At 38.2% G+C, this 22,664-nt stretch overlaps 1 protein-coding gene and 1 long non-coding RNA gene across 3 annotated transcripts in view; one reads left to right on the forward strand and one right to left on the reverse strand.

The window, feature by feature from the left end:
• Window positions 1-2,277: 2,277 nt before the first annotated feature.
• POLR1F (RNA polymerase I subunit F) lies at window positions 2,278-22,278 on the forward strand. Its single transcript, XM_045793086.2, has 4 exons — window positions 2,278-2,570; window positions 16,744-16,885; window positions 20,288-20,496; window positions 21,601-22,278. The coding sequence occupies exons 1-4, from the start codon at window positions 2,317-2,319 to the stop codon at window positions 22,001-22,003; spliced, it is 1,008 nt and encodes a 335-aa protein (XP_045649042.2). The 5' UTR covers window positions 2,278-2,316; the 3' UTR covers window positions 22,004-22,278.
• LOC123789198 (uncharacterized) overlaps window positions 4,537-22,664 on the reverse strand; it is a 437,093-nt gene continuing 418,965 nt past the window's right edge. The window contains exon 8 of one of the 2 annotated variants that reach the window (XR_015723948.1): window positions 4,537-6,783. This is a non-coding gene — a long non-coding RNA (uncharacterized LOC123789198). Of the gene's footprint in view, window positions 6,784-16,879; window positions 19,523-22,664 lie in introns of those variants that run through there. The other variant, XR_006778714.2, reaches the window with a different exon arrangement.

Consider the following 22,664-nt stretch of genomic DNA (forward strand, 5'->3'; position numbering starts at 1 on the left):
TTTACATATAGGCTAAATCACCTTTTCACTCTTCCAAATCATGCAGATTTTGGACAGCAGCTAACAATCAAGCCAGAAGTTTGAAAAACTAAAAAGTAGAAAACAATTTTCAAAACCAAACAAGCAAATCTCTTATGAGCACACGAGGGTTATAAAACTATCCCACATTTAAAATTTGTGAAAAATCATTTCTGGGGTAGTTGATTTTAGGTAAGTTTTGTTTTGACTCAATTGTCCTGATGTCCAGCTTATTGTTTTTACTAAGTTGCTTTGGACAAATTGTTTTCATTCAATTCATCTGCAGAGAATCTTCACGCATCTTGACTGCAGGGAGAAGTTTTGATTTAACTGGGCTGGGGATGCTGTGAAGGCATCGGATTTATTTTATTTTATTTTTGGTTGTTTATTTTTTATTATTATGTTCAATTAGCCAGCATATAGTACATCATTCGTTTTTGATGTAGTGTTCAATGATTCATTAGTTGCCTATGGCACCCAGTGCTCATCGCCACACGTAAGGCATCAGATTTTAAAGCTTCTCAGGTGTTTTTAATGTGTAGTCAAAGCTGAGAACACTAAACAAAGGGGTCCTACATAGGCTTCTTGCAGAACTTTCCAATCAAATCCAGGTAAAAGCTGTTAGATCGCCTATTCATGGGCTTATGCTTATCACTGGGCTTTGGGCGCAGTTTCATCCTATTAACATATCATGCTGAATTTGAAATCAAAGAATACTAGAGAAAGTGTTTTTTACTTACCATATTTAAACTTCCTACCATTTCTATAGTGAGCAGGGTATGTACATTATTATACCTATCTTACAGGCAGAAAAACAAATTCAGAGCGGGTTAGAGACTTTTTGCAGTACCTAGGGGAGGTGGAGACGTGTTAGAAGTCACACCACTAACTGCTATGCATTTCTCTTGGCATTTAGTGCAGTGCTGTTGTATATGTACATTTAGATCCTATTTCCTCATTAGATTTTGAGCTCTTTATTGCCTGTTATTTCATTCATTCATTCATTCATTCATTCATTCACTTATTTCCTATGCATTGGCTGTTTTGTTTTCTTTTGTGTTGAGCCATAGAGGGTTGCAGTGGTGAAAAAGACAGTTACCATGGTTCCTGCCTTAGTGAGCTTGGAGTCTGTCAAGGAACAGGCAGATCAATAGGCAACTGACATAAAATTAACATAAACACAAGTGCTTGGTGGTGGTAATTTACAAAAGTGGGGAAGCTAATCCCCCATCTTGAATTAGATGGGGGCTGGGAAGACCGGTAGAGTGGTAGTAAAGTGCAGAGGAAGAGGATGCAAAAATCTAAGCTAAAATTTGACACATGAGTACAGTTTTCCCATTTGAGAGAAGTCACTATACTTCCAGGGAGCAGGAACTGATGGAAAAGAAAGGGAGCAAGGTGAAAGTGAATCAGTGAGCAGGGCTGGTGGCTAACAGATAATGTAAAGTGGGGAATGTGATAAACGAAACTGCTGTGCTGGCGGCAGACCCTAATATGGTCTTTTAAGTAACTTAAGAGCCCTATTAAGGAGTCTGTGTTATCCTGAGAAAACGGGGGCTCCTATGTGGACAAGTCATGGTTGTATTTGTGTTTCGGATGCTCCCGAGTGTCCTCTTGACGGGTTAAGCTTCCAGTGCACTTCTGTAGTTTTGGAAGCGAGGACAGACAGAAGTATCTGAATAGACTGATATTTCCGCTTTGGACCCCGCAACCCTGGGGGCTGATTTGATATTTGAGGGTACAAGAGAGCCTCTAAGGATAACAGCTGAACTGAGCCAGTTGGAAAGTGGTGGTAAGATTTCCTGAATGAGTTGTTACAGAATGAACAGAGAATCCAGACGGGAGAGACGATGGGTTTATTTTAGGATGTGTTGCATTTGAGGCATCTGGGCTGCTTTTTAGGATTGGATTCCCTGCAGAAAATATATTCCCTAAAATTTTAAAGTTTATTATTGTATTGTCCACACTTGTAAAATTTACTACTGGAAATTATCAAAGGGTAAGCCCTATTAAACCTACATACTAAATCCAAAGATGACCTTAGCGAAAATAAAGGCTTGCCCGCCCTGAAGAGAGGAGATGGTGGCGGGTCTTCTTTGGAGCATGTTTAACACGTAAGCACTGGCTCCAGTGCGAAAAAGTTGCTGCCCTCTGCTGGTCAGAGGTGCCTAATGCAACTCAAGGAGAGAAATTTCCTAGGGGCGTGCTCTCTGTTGGATGACGTAGAAACCCGGCGTCGTGAAATAGCCGGTTGTGCCTGCGTCAGCTGTGCGCGCCGCGGGAAACCTGACAAGCGGCATGGCTGCGGGTTGTTCAGAGGCTCCGCCGCCGAAGGCGCCCTCTGAGGGGCCGGTGGTAGGACAGGCCGGCGTCTTGCCTTGCCTAGAGCTGCCGACTTACGCGGCCGCTTGTGCGCTGGTGAATAGCCACTACTCTTGCCTGGTGGCAGGCCCGCACCGAAGACACATCGCTCTGTCGCCGCGTTACCTTAACCGGAAACGCACCGGTATCCGGGAACAGCTAGATGCGGAGCTCCTGCGCTATTCCGAGAGGTACCAGTCTCTTAGTCTTTTCCTCCGCCGCGCCGACAACGCCATAACGCAGCCTGCCACCCCTTTTAAGCACAGGAGGGGGTGGTGGGAGGACGTGCTGATGGCGTAGCAGGAAAGGGGTGAATGGGAAAGAACGCGCCGGCCACCTGGAGCTTACTAGGCTCGAGGCGTTCTGGAGTCTTCATCCGGCCCAAAACAATATCTCCCTAGTCGGGATCTGTACAGAGTCCATTTTATAGGCAAGAAGGGAAACGTAAAGGTGACGTGAATTGTGTCGGTGGAGGGGGTGGAGAAGCTTGTTCTAGAACTGGCGCGTAGGGGTAAGAATAGACTAGGGGTCTAGAGACCTGGTAGGCCCAGTTGTGTGTTTGACATTGGAAGTTTCGAATGCAGTACTTAAATTCTCTCTCGTTCTATAAAAAATTGCACATAAAGCATTAGTCCAGTTGTTGATTTGGAAACCATGAAAGAGAGTTTCTGTTGTTTATATTGGCTCTGGTACTTTCGCTGGGTTTTTTGTCTTGGACCTGATCGTGGATGAGGAAAGTACAATTTTTGTTTTGTTTTTAAGAACAGACAGTTTAGTCTAACTGGCTTGTCTGTTGGGTTTGAAGGTGAAAAAACTTTGTGGCCCATTTAAAATTAATATATTCAGAAAAAACCTGGAGTTACAAAAGTGGAGGGTCAGAGGGAGGGAGCATGTGTACTTTAATACTGCAGTAGACTACTTTGCCTGAAAAGCAGGGGTTCTAAAACTAGGACGAGTGGAATACCTAAGGAGTCCTTATTGCTCTTCAGGAATTTCATGACCCCCTCCCTCCCCTCTGGGAAATTTGCAGTCCGGTTTTCTTGGGTAAAGTATCCAAAGTGTTTACTTTCTCAAGGGATTCTGAACAGGTTAAGAATCAAGCAAGTCTGGAATGTACAGCGTACTCCAAGCACCAACACACTTGTTGTGTGCCTATTTTGTATACTAGGGACTTGGGACTAAAAACACACACACACCACCACCACCACCACCACCACCACCACCACCACTACCAAACAAGAACCCTATTTCAAGAAACCGTAAGCTCTAATAAAGATAGAAATGTAAGCCAGATAAATCCAGTGAAGTGTTAAAATTTGACAGAAATCTAAAGTAAGTTACATTAAGAGGAAGAGTAGTGAATTTGATATTAGGATCTTTGAGAACAACTTAATAGGAAAAGGGTTCTTTGAGATGGTAGTATTCAAGGCAAAAAAGTGTGGCATAAACAAATGGATAGCAGATATAAAATAGACTGCTTTGGTCAGAGAATTGTTAAGTACTACGTAACTGGAGTAAGATTTAAGTTAGGGGAAAAGACATTGCATGCAGTTGGAGAGGAGGGCAAAGACAGTGTGGGGGACAACTCATTTCTCTTTCCTTCTGGTCTCCTAGGTTTGTTTTTGTTTCCCTTTTTCCGTTTGCTTAAGCAGGCTTAGCACTTCATCCTCTTGGTGCCCTCCAACTCTGAAATCTGGTGCACTCTGGAGAGCGCAGTAAATGTGTGATCTCTGGGACAGTCAGATACACAGTTTAAGAAACCACACTTGGTTGCATTAGCTGTTGAGTTAAGGGGAGAGAGACTGGAGACATGGAGACCAATTAAGGGATTGTTAAAATTGTGCAAGAGAAAATGACTGGAGAGTATGGATTTGAGAGATTTAAGGATATAAAAATGGTCATAAAATCTGGGAAGAGGCCATGTTTGATATATGTTAGCACTTCCTGGAACCAATCAGTTCCTCCACTTGACAGGCTAGGGGGAAGTGTCCCCAGTCAGAGCCATTACACCAGAGATATAAGGAACTGATTGAAGGATAATTTCTGTTACTGAATGGGATAGTGTGGCCTTGTGGAGCAGGCTGCACTATGAACAGATGAGAACTGCCCACTCTACACCCTCTCCTCCCCTCACCCCCATTACCACACTGGGGAACCCCACTACCCCATTGTGGTAAAGACTGACGTATTCAGTGCAAATAAAGCAGCACATGTCGAACTATGCATTTCTAATTAGGGACCACTCATTGAAAATATCAAGATTTGTAATGTCAGTCAATCATTTATCACATATAGGTAGGTTTACAGATTTTGGGGCCATCCTGTAGGATCAGGAGGACTTGCTTCACTTTAAGAAATGAGGAAAGGGGAGTGTTGGGAGGTAGAGGAGGGACAATAAAGCATCCCCCAAACTGAGAGGCACTTTGAGATTGGAAAATGAAGCAGTTGACTCCATACAGTTCACATGGAGTTTTATTCTGGGTAATTTACTGACACGGAAGATTGGGCAGGTGATGATCCAGGCATCCACATAGCTATTCTCCACAGTGTCTGGACCTTAGTTCACATTTACAGAGTGCAAAGGGATGTTTAGAGGGCATTGTGGTGGGGTCAGAGGTCTAACACTTAACAGACTTTGTGGCGCCACATGTGCTCCAGAAGGTGGGGGAGGAAAGTATGTTACCCCTACTAGTTATCTAAATAACTTCAGGGAAGACCAGAATGAGCCTTCCCACATTGTGGTCAGGACGTGTTAACCTCCAGGGGGCGTGGAATCCATAGCCCTGAGGGAGGTCATCACCCAGACATGAACAAGATGGAGGGCCAAACATGGGGTCAGTATTGTCAGCATTCATGCGCTTTACTCCCAACATCTTTATGGCTCGTACAGTGTGTATGGTATACATGCCATTCTAACGTGATGCACTTAGAGCCAGATATTGGGAGTTGGGTTGCATACCTACGTCATGGCAGTAATATAAACAGTTACATGAGGTTACTATACTTATAAGACAAAAGAAAATACTTAGAAGTATATAGTTCCCCAGTGACCTGGTAAAGAGTTGAGTGAGTCATCAAGTGGAGGCATCAGCAAAAATGATCCTTTCCACAGACACAGCCATCAAAGCAATTGTGAATTTCCACGTAAGTGGTGGCCCACAACAGGGAGACACTTCCTGGGGCAAGAAGGAGGGAAATCAGCAGTGTGGGGCTGGGGCAATAAGACAAGTGTTTTGAGAGTCAATAGACATGGCAAATATTCATTTGGCAAGAACACAGTATCTCTGTTTGGTTCCCATACCACCACGGCTTTACATCATTCCTCATTCTTGAGTGACAGGAATGACTCCAGCTACTTCCTGCTGAAAAGGGGCATAGGTCGGGACTGAGGAATGAAATTGCCTTGCATCCAATTGCAGATAACCCTTAATATTAAGTTGAGCCCCCATCCTTCATAGAGGCATTTTTTGGGAACTCTAATGTATAGTCTTAGCATCTTATTCCACATTTCATAATGAGGTATATCAGGTCAGTTCAGTTAAACAGTTGTCTCATTTTAGGAGGTGGTCCTCCAGGTGGGCTTTCAAAGTCAGGTGCGTAAGTGTATAAGTAGGTAGAAATCCAGATATTCAAGGAAACTAGAAGAATTCAGGATCCAGCCCGGTGTTCTAGGTAAACAGTAAACATTTGAGGACAATTAATCAGAACTAGAATCTAACACCCATAAAGATACATTACTGAAACAATTTTTTCTCTCCAAAATCACCCTCATTTCCATCAGCAATAGCCAAATTAAGACTAATTTGTTTAAAACAAGTCCATTTTTAACCAATTTGGCCTAAATACTAAGTACAACAAGAGTAGTGACTGGCTGCATATGTTCTTTCAGATCTGCTTTGCTGGAACATCTCATAAGGAATTTCAGATTGAGCTTTTAACAGCCATTCAAGGCTAAGAGCCAAGCCAAATACTTGCCAAAGACTCACTTTCAGTACCTTAAAAGATCTGATTATTTCTTCACTTCTTGGGGTCCCCCAAATATCCTGATGTTCCTGAGCCTGTCAGTAGGTACCTTCCTTGTTTACCAGGTAAGGCTCCTGGGAACCCTGTAAACAAGGTACCAACTATGCCAGTTATTCCAGGGGGCTTCATTGGCTCCGTAAAGTCAACCTTAGTTCCTTAAACCTGGCTGGTCATATCTGAGTCTATGCATGTCTTTCTCAAATAGGACATTCCAGTCAAAGCCTTGGTAATAGAATCAGTTTTTCTAATGGTGACCTGTTAAGAGATTCTTAGTGAAGTTATGCAAATAACTGTAATTGCCATGAAGGTAAGAATACTCACAGAGTTTCTGAATTCTGGAGGAATCAGGTAGGGAGAAAAAGATCACTGTTTCCTTAAATCCTGATGAGCAAACATTAGAGAACCAGTGTTGTTTCAAACAAAGGTCATAAAAACTATAATCATCTTCTTTGATTCATTTAGTCTCATGTTACTAATTCTCTTTCAGTTTGAATAGTTTTCCCATTATTCCCAGTAATTCCTATGTGGCTTAGTTTTATGATCTTAAGGTGTATCAGAAACCTGTGTTTCCCAAAAGTCCTCTCTCTGGTTCTCCTTGAAGATGAAACACATTTGTAAGAGCATCAGAATAGTAACTGTAAATGACAAAAGACTCAAAAAAGGCCATGGTTAAAGATCATATGAGATTTCATTATAGAGCAGTTGACAAGGAAATCTGATTATTTCTGTGATGGTACTTCAATAATCAGAATTACAGGTAACGATGTTGTACCAGGATATATTAAAACTTTAGGAATTTCATAGCATTCACCCATGCAATATAATCTAAAAAGATTTATCATCACTTATCTGACAATGCTTCCTATGTAATTTAACATAACCAAATAAATAATCCTTATTCGTTAAAAAGACTTTTTTTTAGAATTTGAATTTAGGGAAATTCGTTAAAAATATCAGAAGGTTTTTAAAGCACATGCTTAGGGGTGCCTGGGTGGCTTAGTCGGTTAAGCTTCTGCCTTTACTGCAGGTTGTGATCCGAGGTTCCTGGGATCAAGCCCCACATAGGGCTTCCTGCTCAGGGGGGAGTGTGTCTCTCCCTCTCCCTCTGCTTGTCTTCCTGCTTGTGCTCCCGCACCTGTGCACACACTCTCTCTCAAATAAATAAATAAAGTCTTATAAATAAATAAATAAAGCGCATGCCTGAAAAGGACCACAGATCATTACAAAACTTACAGAATTTTACATAGTTGTTAGCAAAACTTAGCTTTTTTAATATTGAGAAGATTTAGATTTACTAAGTAATTAAAGACCCGATAGCAAACTTTGTTTTTTCTGGGCAGATAAAGGAAAAACCTTTTACATTTTTCTATCATCAAGAGCAGACCAATATTCCAGGGAAACCTTGCCATTTCAACAGAGTGAAAAACAAAACTCCAATCTTAAATCATGTACTTTTAAAACTATTAATTCCAGTCTTCATCGTGACCACACATACTTTTGCAAATATTCCTTTTTCACAGACTTCCTACAACTTTAAAAATTTATTTATTTATTTATTACATTAAAATTTTGTCCTGTGTTCCCTCTTTAAATGAGTCTCATTTTGGGACAAATTACTTTTTCCCGCTCAACAAAAATGTATTCCCATTCCTCATACTTTCTTACCAAAAACACATACCTTATTTTCCTTACATACACAGTTGCTTCTCTCAGTATTTACAGTATTCTTTTATTTTTATTTTTTATTTTTTAGATTTTATTTATTTATTGGACAGAGAGAGACACAGCGAGAGAGGGAACACCAGCAGGGGGAGTGGGAAAGGGAGAAGCAGGCTTCTTGCCTAGCAGGGAGCCCGATGCGGGGCTCCATCCCAGGACCCTGGGATCACGCCCTGAGCTGAAGGCAGACACTTAACAACTGAGCCACCCAGGCGCCCCTTCAGTATTCTTTTTAAAGAATTTATTTTATTTTTAGAGAGAGAGAAAGAGAGGGAGAATGCTTGCATGCAGGGAGGAGGGGCAGAGGGAGAGAGAGAATCCCAGTAGATGCCATGCTGAGTGCAGAGCCCAGTGCGGAGCTTTATCCCATGACCCTGAGATTACGACCTGAGCTGAAATCAAGAGTCGGACACTTAACCGATTGAGCCACCCACGTGCCCCTCCAGTAGTCTTAATGACATTTGTTAGAATTCTTAATGCTTAGAAACTTACTTTCTAGTGAAAACTAGGAAGTAAGAAATATTAGTTTCACGTGTACAGTATAATGATTTGACAGTTCTATATGTTACTCGGTGCTCATCATAAGAAGTACACTCTTAATCCCCTTCACCTCTTTCACCCATCCCGCCACCCACCTCCCCTCTGGTAACCATCAGTTTGTTTTCTTTAAGAGTGTGTTTCTTGGCGTGTCTCTTTCTTCTTTGTTCGTTTGTCTTGTTTCCTAAATTCCACATCTGACTAAAATCATATGGTATTTGTCTTTTTCTGAGTGACTTTTTTCACTTAGCATTATACCCTCTCCATCTATCCATGTTGTTGCAAATGGCAAGAGTTCATTTTTTTTTTTTAAGGCTGAGTAATATTCCGTTGTATATGGACACACCACTTCTTCATCAATTCATCTGTTGGTGGACACTCAGGCTACTTGCATAGTTTGGCTATTGTAAATAATGCTGTAATAAACATAAGGATGCATACATCTTTTTGAAGTAGTGTTTTTGTAATCTTTGGGTAGACACCTGATAGTTCTATTTTTATGATAATTCTATTTTTGCAATTTTTGGAAGAATCTCCATACTGGTTTTCACAGTGGCTGCACCTGTTTGATTTCCAACAAAAGTGCATGAGGGTTTCTTTTTCCTTCACGTTTGCCGACACTTGTTTCTTGTATTTTTGATTTTGACCATTGTGACAGGTGTGAGGTGATACCCCATTGTGATTTTGATTTGCATTTCCCTGATTATGAGTGATGATGAGCACTTTTTCATGTGTCTGTTGGTCATTGGTATGTGTTCTTTGGAAATGCTTTTTCCCCCATTTTTTAATTGGATTATTTGGGGGGTTTTTTGGTGTTGACTTATATAAGTTCTTTATATATTTTGGATATTAATTCTTTATCAGATATGTCATTTGCAAATATCTTCTCCCATTCAGTAGATTGTCTTTTAGTTTTGGTGATTGTTTCCTTTGCTATACAGAAGCTTTCAATTTTGATGTAGTCCTAGTAGTTTATTTTGCTTTTGTTTCTCTTGCCTTGGGAGACCTATCTAGAAAAATGTTGCTAGGGTTATGTCAGAGAAATGACTGCCTTTGCTTTCTTCTAGGATTTTTATGGTTTCAAGTCCCACATTTAGGTCTTCAATCCATTTTGAGTTTATTTTTGTGTATGGTAAGAAAGTGGTTCAGTTTCATTGTTTCACATGTAGTTGTCCAGTTTTCCCAACACCATTTGTTGAAGAGACTGTCTTTTTCCCATTGGATATTCTTGCCTCCTTTGCAGAGATTTATTGAGCATATAATCATGGGCTTGGTTTGTTTCCTGGGCCATTATGTTCCATTGATCTTATGTGTCTGCTTTGTGCCACTACCATACTGTTTTTATTATTATAACTTTATAGTATGACTTGAAATCTGTGATTGTGATACTTCCAAGTTTTGTTTGTTTTCAAGATTGTTTTGGCTCTTCAGGGTCTTTTGTGGTTCTGAGAAATCCTTTATCTCTCCTATTCTGAAACTTTAGGATTGTTTGTTCTAGTTCTGTGAAAAATTCTGTTGGGATTTTGATAGGGATTGCATTACATTTTTACATTGCTTTGGATAGTATGGACATTTTAACAATATTGGTTCTTCCAATTCATGAGCATAGAATATTTTCCCATTTGTTTGTGTTGTCTTCAGTTTCTTTAAAATTTTAGAAAGAGACGCTGGTGGGGGCCAGAGGGAGAGGGGGAGAGAAACTTAAGCAGACTCTGTGCTGCGTGTGGAGTCCCGTGTGGGGCTCGATCTCATGACCCTGAGATCACAACCTGAACCGAAACCAAGACTCAGATACTTAACCAGCTGTGCCACCCAGGCACCCCGTCTTCAGTTTTCATCAATGTTTTATAGCTTTCAGAGTACAGATATTTCACCTCCTTGGTTAAGTTTATTCTTAAACATTTTATTTTTGGTGCAGTAAGTGGGATTGTTTTCTTAATTTGTTTCTGCTACATTTTTAGTGTGTAAAAATGCAACGTTTCTGTATGTTTATTTTGTATTGTGCGACCTTACTGAATTCATTTATCAGTTCTAGTAGTTTCTTGGTGGAGTCTTTCAGACTTTTTTTTTTTTTTAAAGATTTTATTTATTTGAGAGAGCACGAGAGCATGAGTTGGGGGGCAAGGGGCAGAGGCAGGAAGGGAAGAAGCGACTCCCCATTGAGCAGGGAGCCCGGGAGCCTGACATGGGGCTCAATCCCAGGTCTCTGGGATCACGACCTGAACCAAAGGCAGATGCTTAACCAACTGAGCCACCCAGGCTCCCTGAGTCTTGGAGGTTTTCTATGTATAGTATCATGTCATGTACAGTGAGTGCAATTTGTGTTTCTTCCTTACCAATTTGGATGCCTTTTGTTTCTTTTCATTGTATGACTGCTGTGGCTGGAACTTCCAGTACTCTGTTGAATGAAAGTGGTGAGAGTGGACACCTTTGTCTTATTCCTGTTCTTAGGGGAAAAGTTCTGTTTTTCCACTATCGAGTATGATGTTAGCTATGGATTTTCATATATGGCCTTTATTATGTTGATGTATGTTCCCTCTGACCTAGTTTGTTGAGGGTTTTTGTCATGAATGGCTGTAGCACTTCGTTAAATGCCTTTTCTACATCATTTGAAATGAAAAGTGTTTTTGTTTTTTTTTTTAAGATTTTATTCATTGAGAGAGATCATGCACATACGCTTGAGCAGGGGTGGGGCAGAGGGAGAGGGAGAAGCAGACTCCGCACTGAGCAGGGAGCCTGACTCGGGGCTGCATCCCCGGCCCCTGAGATCATGACCTGAGCCAAAGGCAGAGGACTACTCAACTGAGCCACTCAGGCGCCCTGAAATGATACAATTTTTATTCTTTCTCTTTTTGATGTGGTGTATCACATTGATTGATTTGCAAATATTGAACCCCTCTTGCTTCGCAGGAATAAATCCCACTTGATTATGGTGAATAATTTTTTTTAATGTATCAATGAATTCAGTTAGCTAATATTTTGTTGAGGAATTTTGCATGTATGTTCATCAGAAATATTGGACTGTGGTACTTTTTTGTGGTGTCTTTTTTTGGTGTCAGGATAATGCTGGCCTCAGAATGAATTTGGAATTTAGAATAGTTTGAGAATAATAAGTATTAAGTATTTAAATGTGTGGTAGAATTTACCTGTGAAGTCATTTGGTCCTGGACTGTTGTTTTTGGGAGTTTTTAGGTTATTCATTCAATTTCATTACTGGTAATCAGTCTTTTCAAATTTTCTAAGTTTCTAGGACATTATCCAGTTCTTCTAGGTTGTCCTATTTGTTGATATATAATTTTTAATGTCTTAAAATGCTTTGTATTTCTCTGATGTTGGTGATTTCTCCTCTTTCAATTCTGATTTTGTTTGAGTTCTCTCTCTCTCTCTCTCTCTCTCTCTCGATGAGTATGGTGAAAGGTTTATCAATTTTGTTAATCTTTTTGGTGAACCTGGTCCTCATTTCACTGATCTGTTTCTTTTTATTTTGTTTATTTCTGCTCTAATCTTTATTATTTTTTTCCTGCTATTGATTTTGGGTTTTGTTCGTTCATTTTCTAGCTCCTTTAGGTGTAAGGTTAGTTTGTTTGAGATTTTTCTTGTTTCTTGAGGTAGGCCTGTACTGCTATAATGTTCCCCCTTAGAACAGCTTTTACTGCATCCCCAAAACACTTTGGACTGTTGTGTTTTCATTTGTCTTCATGTAATTTTTTATTTCCTCTTTGGTTTTTTGGCTTACACATTCACGGTTTAGTAGCATGCTACTTAATCTCCACATAGTTATGTTCTTTTAGATTTTTTCTTCTGGTTGATTTCTACTTTGATAGCATTAAGGTTGGAAAAGATGCATAGTACGACTTCAGTCTTTTTGAATTTATTGAGACTTGTTTTGTGAGCTCACATCTATTTTGGAGAATATTCTGTGTGCATTTGAAAAGAATGTGTATTTTTAAACATTAGGATGTAATGTTTTACATCCTGTTTTAGGATGGTATGTTCTGTATACATCAGTTAGATCCATCTGTTCCAACGTGTTACTCAGAGTCAATGTTGTGTTGATTTTGTTTGGATGATGTATCTATTGATGGAGCTGGGGTATTAAAGTCCTCTACTATTATTGTATTACTATTGATTACTTCCTTATGTTTGTTACTATGTTTAGTGGTGATGAGTTCCTTTAACTTTCGTTTGAGAAATCCTTTATCTCTCCTCTTCTGAATGATAGCCTTGCTGGATAGAGTATCCTTGTGGCTGGCTTTTTTTTTTTTTTTTTTTTTCTTTTTTCCTTTGAATGTACCAAGCCACTCCCTTCTGACCTGTAGTATTTCTGCTGAAAACTCCACTGATGGTTATGGAGTTTTCTTTATGTAACTGTTTTCTTTTCTCTTGAGGCTTTTAAAATTCTCTTTTTATCATTATTTTTTGCCATTTTAATTACTGTGTGTTTTGGTGTGGATATCTTTGGGTTGCTTTTGTCTGGGGTCCTCTGTGCCTCCTGATCTAGATGTCTGTTTCCTTCCCCAGACCCAGGAATTTTTCAGCTCTTATTTCTTCAAATAAATTTTCTGCTCCCTTTTGTCTCTTTTCCTTCTGAGATCCTCATAATGCAAATGTTATTATACTTGATAGTGTCCTGAGTTCCTTTGATCCATTTTCATTTATTATTATTTCTTTCTTTTGCCTGTTCATCTTGATTGCTTTCCATTATGCTGTTCTCAAGGTCGCTGAGCCATTCTTCTGTGTCCTCCAGCTATGATTTATTCCCTGTAGTGTATTTTTAAATTTCACTTAGAGTTCTTCACATCTAATTGTTTCTTTTTTATGTTTTTTATTTCTTTTTGAGGGTCTCACTGATGTCCTCCACTCTTCTCAAATCCAGTAATGATCTTTTATGATCATTACTTTCTCTACTAGGTATATTATATATCCCATTTCGTTTAGCTCTCGTGAATTTGTACTGTTCTTTCATTTGGGACATATTCCTTCTCATTTTGTCTAATTCTGTGTCTGTGTGTTAGGAAAGTCATCTGCTTTTGAAAGTAATGCCCTTATAAATAAGAGGTCTTGTAATGTCCTGCTGTGCTATGTTTCCTATTCATCAGAAACTGGCACTTCAGGGGCATCTCTTATGTGTGTTGTGTGTGCCCTGCTTTTGTGGCTGAGCCATGTTTTCCTTCAGTCCAGTTGTCTACAGTGGCTCTCTTTGCCTTTGTGTGTAGGGTTTGGCTCTTCTGTTGTTAGTGGGCTAGTCTAGGGCTTGAATTGAGCCAGAGCAGTCTTTTGTAGCACCAAATTCAAGGGTGCTTTCCCTGTGTGGTCACCTGAGAAGCTTTTGTTGGTGGGCTGGGTCTGCAGTTAGACCAGATGTCTGTCCCTCGTCCATTGCTGGGGCAGCAGCTGGATTGGTGTGTGCTGTTGTTTTCCCTCTCCCAGGAGCAGGTGTCCCTTTGGAGTGGTGCTGGCCCGTTGGGGCTGCATGTACAGTGCAAGGCTTGCGGCACTACTTTGGATGGGCTTCAGCCAAGATGTGCAGAACAGGGAAGCTGAGTGTGCTGTATACGGTGCCGGCAAGGTCTATTACTTTGGTCTGCTGTGGGAGGGGAGCTGAAGCAGCCTGGGAAGACTTCTGCAGAGGGCTGGAGAGGGTGGATCCACATAAATGTGTGGCTGGGGCATGCTTTTAGCAAGCTAAGAGTGGAGATTGCTGTGCCGTGCTGGGTCCTGTAGCTAGCTGTCCCTGTATTTAGGCTGGGGGCGGGGTGCTGGGGAGGGAAATGGCACCCACCAGCTCTTTTGTTCTTGGAGAAATCTCCCAAAGTTACCTGCCTCTCCAGCCCGTGCTCTGAGACTATTAAATAAATCTCCTTCCTGTATACCCCAGGCATTTTTCAAACTGCTGCTTCTGAGCTGTATGTTAGTGGGGCTGCTGGTTGTACTGTCACTTTAAGGGCAGGGACTGCGTTTTCCATCCCCCTCCAGCCTCTTAACCTTTTGAGGCTGCTGATTTTTAAAGCCCTAGGTGTTAAGCCCTGTTGATTGTTTAAAAACAAACAAAAGAAACTGGGGAAGGCAGGCCCCTCAGGTTTTCAAAGCCAAATATTATGGGGATTTGTCTTGTCAGTGCGGTCCCCCAACCTGGGGAGCCTGGGGCAAAGTCTTCTCCCCTCCCCTCTCTGCCCTTGCAGGGAGTCCCTCCTCTTTGGTACGGTCTTACATAAGCATAAAACATGTTTATGAACAGATCCAAATTTATCCTTACTTTTTCTGTAATAAGACAAAAGTAGATAAACGTGTGTTCAGTAATCAATATTTTCAGTATTTTATTTGGAAAAAAATTTAGATGTCCAGTAAATGGTTTCTCAAAGGTTTGATGGATTTACACAAATCCTTTTGGGTTTAGGCTCTATGGTCACATTCCCTAGTTATCAATTTTGAATTCTACAGAACGCAGTACCTTTCTCTTATAATAAATAGTTTGCATTACTAACTTTACTATCATGAAAACACATCTTTATTGTGAATTGAAACTTAATATAACCTACCTACACAATTGCAAAAAAAAAAAAAAAAATCCGAGTGCTCCAACACGATACCATAAAATGTGTTGCAATGTGATAATGCTCAAGCATGACTATGTGGGATGACTGAAGTAATCTGACTTCTGCCCTGATCCCTAGAATCGTGAATGTGTCTGTTGCAAGGGTGGATTGATGCAGGGGTTTTGAGTTGACAACTCAGAGAACACATACAGTGTCTCCATTGGTGGAATGCTTTTCTGAAGTAATTGAATAGTTCTCAGTAGAGTTCCCTACTTAATAATCTGCCCTTGAATTTGCTACTGCATTCCTGGAAATTTATGTATATAGAGATGATGCAAACATGAGTTTATGCTGGTGTGTGTGTATGTGTGTATATATAAACATATAAGTATATATACTCACATATATTTTGATATCTATCTGTCTAGAGTTAGATTCTGTGTCTGCCTATTTACAGATCTGTTTGTTCCTCATTCAGAGGTCATGTAGACTTCTGGGTTTTCTGTGCTCCTAAGACTGTCCTAGTGATGTAGTTCTTGCTTGGGGAAACACATGCAGAAATTAACAGTTGAAAAAAATGCTTTCTGGAGTAAGTCCCTGAGTTTATGGTCTTCTCGATTTGATAGTTATTTAAGTTCCTTTCTAAGTGGTTCCTGGCTGTTTTGTTTAAACAACAGCTATTAGGGATAAATTCTTTTTCTTATGCTATGTGAGTAGTTTCAGAAATTTAGTAGAATTCAACAATAATGTTCTGTGCTCTCAAGGGCCTTAGAGTAGTGTGTGGAATGCAAATATACACAGATAGTCAATAAAACGAGATCAAGTTCAGTGATGATGCTGTGCCATGGTGTCTTCTAGGAGTGGAGGAGTGATTTCAGCCTGGCCTTGGGGAGTCTGAGAAGTTTTCTTGACTAAGTAGTGGGTGTAGTAGTGAAGCCACCAGGTGTGCCTCCTTCATAGTTAAAATTTCTTAAGTACTTGGAAATGACATTTTGAAATAGTAGTTGCCCCCTAATCCTGTCATAAAGTGGCACAATCAGTTCTTAATAAATAAAACTACATATTTCATTTATTAACATTTCTATTTATTACTAACAGTTGCAGTTTGAGGATTTTTCGCCCTTAAGTCATTGGCTTTAATATTCAGGGGCTTCACCTGTGACTAATACTTCTCTTACTATGGGCCATCTAGTACAGAAATTCAGCAATGGTGGATAATACCAAAATTGTCTTGATTCAGTTACACTCAGAAATAGAAACATTTTTCTTGCAAGTCTTTTTTTTCCCTCATTCTAGCATGACTAGAATTTAGATGCATAGCTACTGCTCATGCATAATCGGACATTTTGTTTCTGGGTACCTATCTTGAATCATTTTTAACTTAGTCAATTTATTGAAACCATTTGGTGAAATTGAATTACTCAAGTTGTTAGGGATTAATAATATGCTATTGTGTTTTGGCATGTGTGGTTATATAGTATATTTAATCAGTATGATAATAGCCTCGTTTAAAGGAGGATAAAAAATATATTTTTTTCTTTTTTAATAGCCTTTTAGGTGTCCCCATTGCATATGATAACATCAAAGTAGTGGGTGAACTGGGAGATATTTATGATGATCAAGGACACATTCATCTTAACATTGAAGCAGATTTTGTTATTTTCTGTCCTGAACCAGGGCAAAAGCTTATGGTATGTATTTTTATATATATATATATATATATTTTTAAGCTTTCTTTGTATAGTTGTATAATAATGTAATTTGGAAAATTTTAAGAGACTTGGGAAGCAAATGGATTGCTATTATTAGTTCCTAAAAATTTAAAGAAAAAAAATTACCCTCAGTTCAATGTCGGTAAGTTCTTAAACTAAGACTCACATGTATGTGCAGAGAATGTGTCTCAGAATTTATTCTCTTCTTTGGATAGCACCAGAATGATCTTAAGCGGTTAAAAAAAAGTATTTCTCAATTATACACAAATAATTTCTTTATAAAGGATTCAAATCATGTAGTAATCAAAGGGGAGCTGAAAATTCAAAGGGTTGTGAGCCCAGGCAGGTAATGAAAGTGAATGAAGGATGAGGTCAGGGCACCTATAATGTGCCTTGGGAATGAAGGCCCTGTGGGGTAGGTCTTTTAGTTTTTCAAGAGAAGCTGGAAATACAGATTGATGTGAGTTGACTAAACTATATCCCATTATGCTCTGTACTTGCCTTTCTCTCCTACCAATAGTTCTGGGTGTATGCATTGTTACATATATATATATATGAAAATATATACACATAATAATTTTTTTCTTTAAGCAGTTCTAATTTTTTGTTAATCATTTAAGACCTATTAACCCTTTATTGCTAATAAAATACAGGTCAATTTTACTTTCAAAATCTATAAGGCATTTCTAATTTTAAAAGGTTTTTCAATATCAAACTGGTAGGAGGAGTATCCTGGGGCTGCCCAACTGAGATCCTACAACAAGTCTCCATACCAATAGTATGGCTGTAGTGTAGTTTGTCTTCTCTAAGAAGGTTGGCAGATTTGTACTTAAAAATTTCCACACTTACCTGCTTTGTGTAAGTGTACTCATGGAAATACCATACTATACAGAAAGTATGAAATGAAAAAAAAATCAATCAGTCCTTTTACTCTTTTCCCTACAATAAGGTCCAGTCGTCAAGTAAATTTAGATAGTTCAATTTTTTTTAATAGGTATAATTACATACAACAAAATGCACATATCACAGTGTGCAGTTCAATGAATTCTAAGAGCATATATACCATTTTGTTTTGGAAAGAGCCTCATGCCCTTTCCGGGTCCATCCTCTCTATTCCAGATATAACCACTGTTCTGATTGCATTTATTGTAAAATTAGTTTTTTTCATTATACAGTGTTTGAAAATCTGACCTGTTTAGCTCAACATGTTTTTGCATTTCATCCATGCTGTTTGGTGTATTGGTAGTTTATTTCAGTTCATTGTTCATGGTATTGAGTTGTATGAATGTATAATTTAATTGCCCATCTTTATTGATCGACATTTGGGTTGTTTCCAGTATGGAGCTCTTATGAATAAAGCTGTGAATGTACATTTTCATTTCTCTTAGGTAAAAACTAGAAGCAATATTGCTAAGTCACAGCATAGGTGTTTACCTTTATGAAACACAGGCTAATTTCCCATTTAGCTGTACTAGTTGCTCTGCATCCTTGCCAGCATTTGGTTTTGTCAGTCTTTTGATTTTACTTATGGACATATACTAGTTTCTCATTATGATTTTAATTTGCATTTCTCCTTTGAGCTCTGTGTTTCAGTAAGGGGCCTACTGAAGTGCTTTGCCCATTTTTAATTGGGTTTTTGTATTTTGAGGTAGAGTAGTTCTGTTTATAGTCTTCCTACAAATCCTTTTCAGATAAATGTATATGTGAATATTTTCCCCCAGTCTGTGACTTGTCTCTTAACTCGTAATGGTATCATTTCATAAACAGAAGTTTTTAATATTAATGAGGTCCACTGTTTTCTGGATCCTGTGTAAGAAACTTGCCTACTCCTAGATTATGAAGATAGTTTGTAGGGTTTTTTAGTTTTAGCTTTTCCATTTAGATCTATGACCAGTCTTTAATTTTTGTGTATAAAGTAGGCCCTTGAGATTGTTTTCTTATTCTTATAGTTATTCGGTTGTTCCAGAACTCTATATTGAAAAGACTTCCCTTTTCCTATTTCTTAATTTGATTGATAGGCTTTAGTGTTTTATAGCAGTTTTAGACGTACAGAAAAAGAGTTGAAAATACCTCTCTTCATTCCCCCACCCCAGCACACAGTTATTCCTATTATCGACATCTCGTATTAGTGTGATAAATTTGTTACAGTTGTTAAGCTGATACATTATTTTAAATCTAGAATTAAAATTTTCTCTGTTGTGCATTCTAAAACCCATGGAATGTACAACACAATAACAGTTGTCCCCCCATTGCTCTATTCTATAGAATAACTGGGCACTGCTCTAAAAATTTTCTGTATTTTACCTATTTATCCCTCTCCCTTCTGCCCTCCTCTTGAAACCTGACAACTATTGATCTTTTTTACTGTCTCCATAGTTTACCTTTTCCACAGTTTCATATAGTTGGAATCATATCATGTAGCCTTTTCAGCTTGTCTTTGACTTAGCAGTATGCATTTAAGGTTCCTCCAGGTCTTTTCATGGCTTGATAGTTTTTTGGGTTTTTTTTTGTTGTTGTTGTTGTCTTTGTTTTTTACTTCTGAATAGTACTCCATTGTATAGATGCACTTCAGTTTGTCCATACCATCCAGAATGTACCACTGGGAACACCAGACTCCTGATAATGACAGCAAACGAATTTTCTATGTATAAGGAGTTGCTAACATTAAACAAGGCTGTATATATGTTAATACATGATTTAAAAATTTTCAGATGTTCATTTATGTATGTTATCTATGTTGACTCTTAGGGGAGGAAAAGAAAACTAAAGTTTTTAAAACTTTAATTTTAAGCTTAAGATCATAGAGCATGTAGTTTGAAGCTTCTAAAAATGTTACTGTGATTCAAAGTAGCCATGCTCAAGATCTGCATATGAAGGGTAAGCTGTCTTCTGATATATTGCTTACATCACGCTAAAGTTAATTGTTAAAGAATGCTCTTTAAGCTTTGAAATTCAGACTGTTTATAGAAATATAATGTGGATCCTAGTTATAGAAAGCACATGCTTTCTGCCTTGAGGTCTTTTCACATTTAGGTCATATCAAAGAGTATTTTCTGCTTGGTTTTAATATGGTTATAATCTATTCCCCAGGGAATCCGGTATTGGGAGCTGAGGAGTTTTTAGAGTAGTTGTTTATCAAGTTAGGCAATTGATATGCAATTACTTAGTAAAGTTTGACCTTTCTAAAAACTCTACAGTGTTCTAAAATGATGGTTTAGTATAACATGTAAATTTTAATTGAAAAACTTTTTCCGTTTCAAATTATATCATAGTTTGATGTTTTCTCTTTGAAGATCAGTTTGAAGCTTATAAAGTTTTATTTACATTTTAAACTCTTTGGATTTCTTGATGTTACCTTTTTTTTTCCCCCTTTCTTCCCAGGGTACAGTTAATAAAGTGTCTTCCAGCCACATTGGCTGTTTAGTACATGGGTGTTTCAATGCCTCCATCCCTAAACCTGAGCAGATGCCCACTGAGCAGTGGCAGAACCTGGAGATAAACGTGGGTGATGAACTAGAATTTGAAGTATTTCGTTTGGACTCAGATGCTGCTGGAGTATTCTGCATTCGGGGAAAATTAAATATCACTAGGTCAGTTTCTAATCACATTATTTTAATTTTGATACTTAGTCATTTCTATTTAGTTCTGAATTTAGAGAACATAAGCCCCTCTTTTAAAATAAATTTTATTAGAATACTTATGCTTCTAAACCATAATGTCACTGTAATAGGAATCTTAAGTGCTATGACAAAGCATTGAATAGTGTAGCTCTACCCATCTACCCAACTGTTCCGTATTTTACCGTTTTCTAGTTTAATTTTTTAGCAACCAAAAGATCATAACTAGTAGCCTTTTATTTTTACACAGTTGAAACAATTTGATTATTGTCATTTTGCCAGGTAGAAAATTTCAATACAAAGAAATTCAGAAATTAAGAACTGCTGTCATCTTGAGCTTGGTTCCATGGGAGCCAAGTTTAATGGAGTGAAGGAAAAAGAAGCTTTGGGAATATTGCTGGTGTTAATTTTTTTTTAGATTTTTGCCTTGATTTTAACAAGAGTATGATTTAAAAGTTTTAGAACAGTTTTCCAATAGAATGTTCTGTGATGATAGAAATGTGTGCTACATTTGTGTAGTATTAAAGTTACCTCATTGAAATTACTTAGTCATATGTAGCTAATGTTACTGTAGAGGACTGCAGTTCCAGAGAGAGGGCTACTTCACTGATCCTTGTTTTTAGTTTAGTGTTAATACTGCTTTAAGCACGGTTAAGGGAAAAAAATGAAACGAGGATTGAGAGAGTAGGTGGAAACTCCATTAATTTCATAGATAATGGAAGTATACATTTTCTCACTTGTTAGTTCTTTGGCTAATAATAAGCCTGAGTATTGATGTTTATTGTGACCAAATTTTCCTAAACCAAGCCAAAATTTAGAAGCTACATTTTGACAAAATTTGTCATTTTTGAGTATCAAAACAGCCTGGAAGAAGTACTTTGGAAAAATTTTTTTAACCTTACCCAGACATTTTAATGGGCTAAGGGATAACAATAGAATATTAGAAATTTATGCCATACTTCTGTATCTTGTACTGCAGTCATTATTTAGGGGGAAAAAAAAACTTGGTATATTCTTGATCTCACTTTATTCTTTTTTTTATTGCTATGTAAATTTTTTCAACTGTTATTATTTTAGTTTACAAACCAAGTGCTCTGCAGTTTCTGAAGAAGTAACAGAAACTGGCACTGAAGAAATTATTGAAAAACCTCTCAAGAAGAAAAAGAAAAAGAAGAAAGATCCAGAGTCATATGAAATAGAAAATGGTAACAGAGAGCTAGCAGATTGTGCAGATGCCACCATGAAGAAAGAGACAGACCTGCAGATTGATAATGTGAATAGCCTCTGCAACAATGAGCCAAAAAAGAAGAAGAAGAAAAAACACCAAGAAGATCAGGACCAGGATCCTGTTTTCCAAGGCAGTGACTCCAGTGGTTACCAGAGTGACCATAAAAAGAAAAAAAAGAAAAGAAAACACAGTGAGGAAGCTGAATTTACCCCACTTTTGGAACACTCACCTAAAAAGAAAAGGGAAAAGTAATTTTCTTCAGTGCATTTTAAATATTCAGCTTTTTAAAGATTTAGATACAAGAGATGAATAAATGTGGGAATGGTATGAAATGCTTGTGTATTCCCAAACAGGAAATATTTGATTAGGAGTTTTGGGTGCTTAAAGTTATAATTCCTGTCGGAAATACCAGTGTTATTAAACTGCCATTTTATTGTATACAGAATAAAAAGGTAAGAGCTACTCTCTCAAATCTTGACATTTTCCCAGATTTTACATTCTAAATAAAATTATTTCTATACTCTGAAGCCTGGCAAAAGGACTTTGTAATATAGTTATATCATTAAAGAATGAGTTGGATCTTTTTTTTTTTTTTTAATAGGTTTGCCTTTTAGTCATAGTATTACCTGTGATTTTAGGGTTTTTGTTTTTTGTTTGGTTTTTTTTTTTTTTTGGTCGTGGCTACTATGGTGTTTCTGTGGTTCAACTTAGAATGGTTTGCCAGAGGAGTTCCTGAAGTCTCCAGAGCTCTAAGAACCATGCCACTATTGACTATGGTAGGAAACACTGTTTGTTTATTATTCTTTCCTTTCAGATGGAGGCTGATGGAGAAGGCTTTTTCCTTGTATTTATTTGTGCCTCAACCGTTCTGCTTTTTCTGTGTTTGGAGCAGAATCTGATTAAGACATGATAA

This window comes from Ursus americanus, chromosome 3 (genome assembly GCF_024610735.1).
Source record: "Ursus americanus isolate L20-20 chromosome 3, mUrsAme1.1.p, whole genome shotgun sequence".
In the NCBI taxonomy this organism is placed as follows: Eukaryota; Metazoa; Chordata; class Mammalia; order Carnivora; family Ursidae; genus Ursus; species Ursus americanus.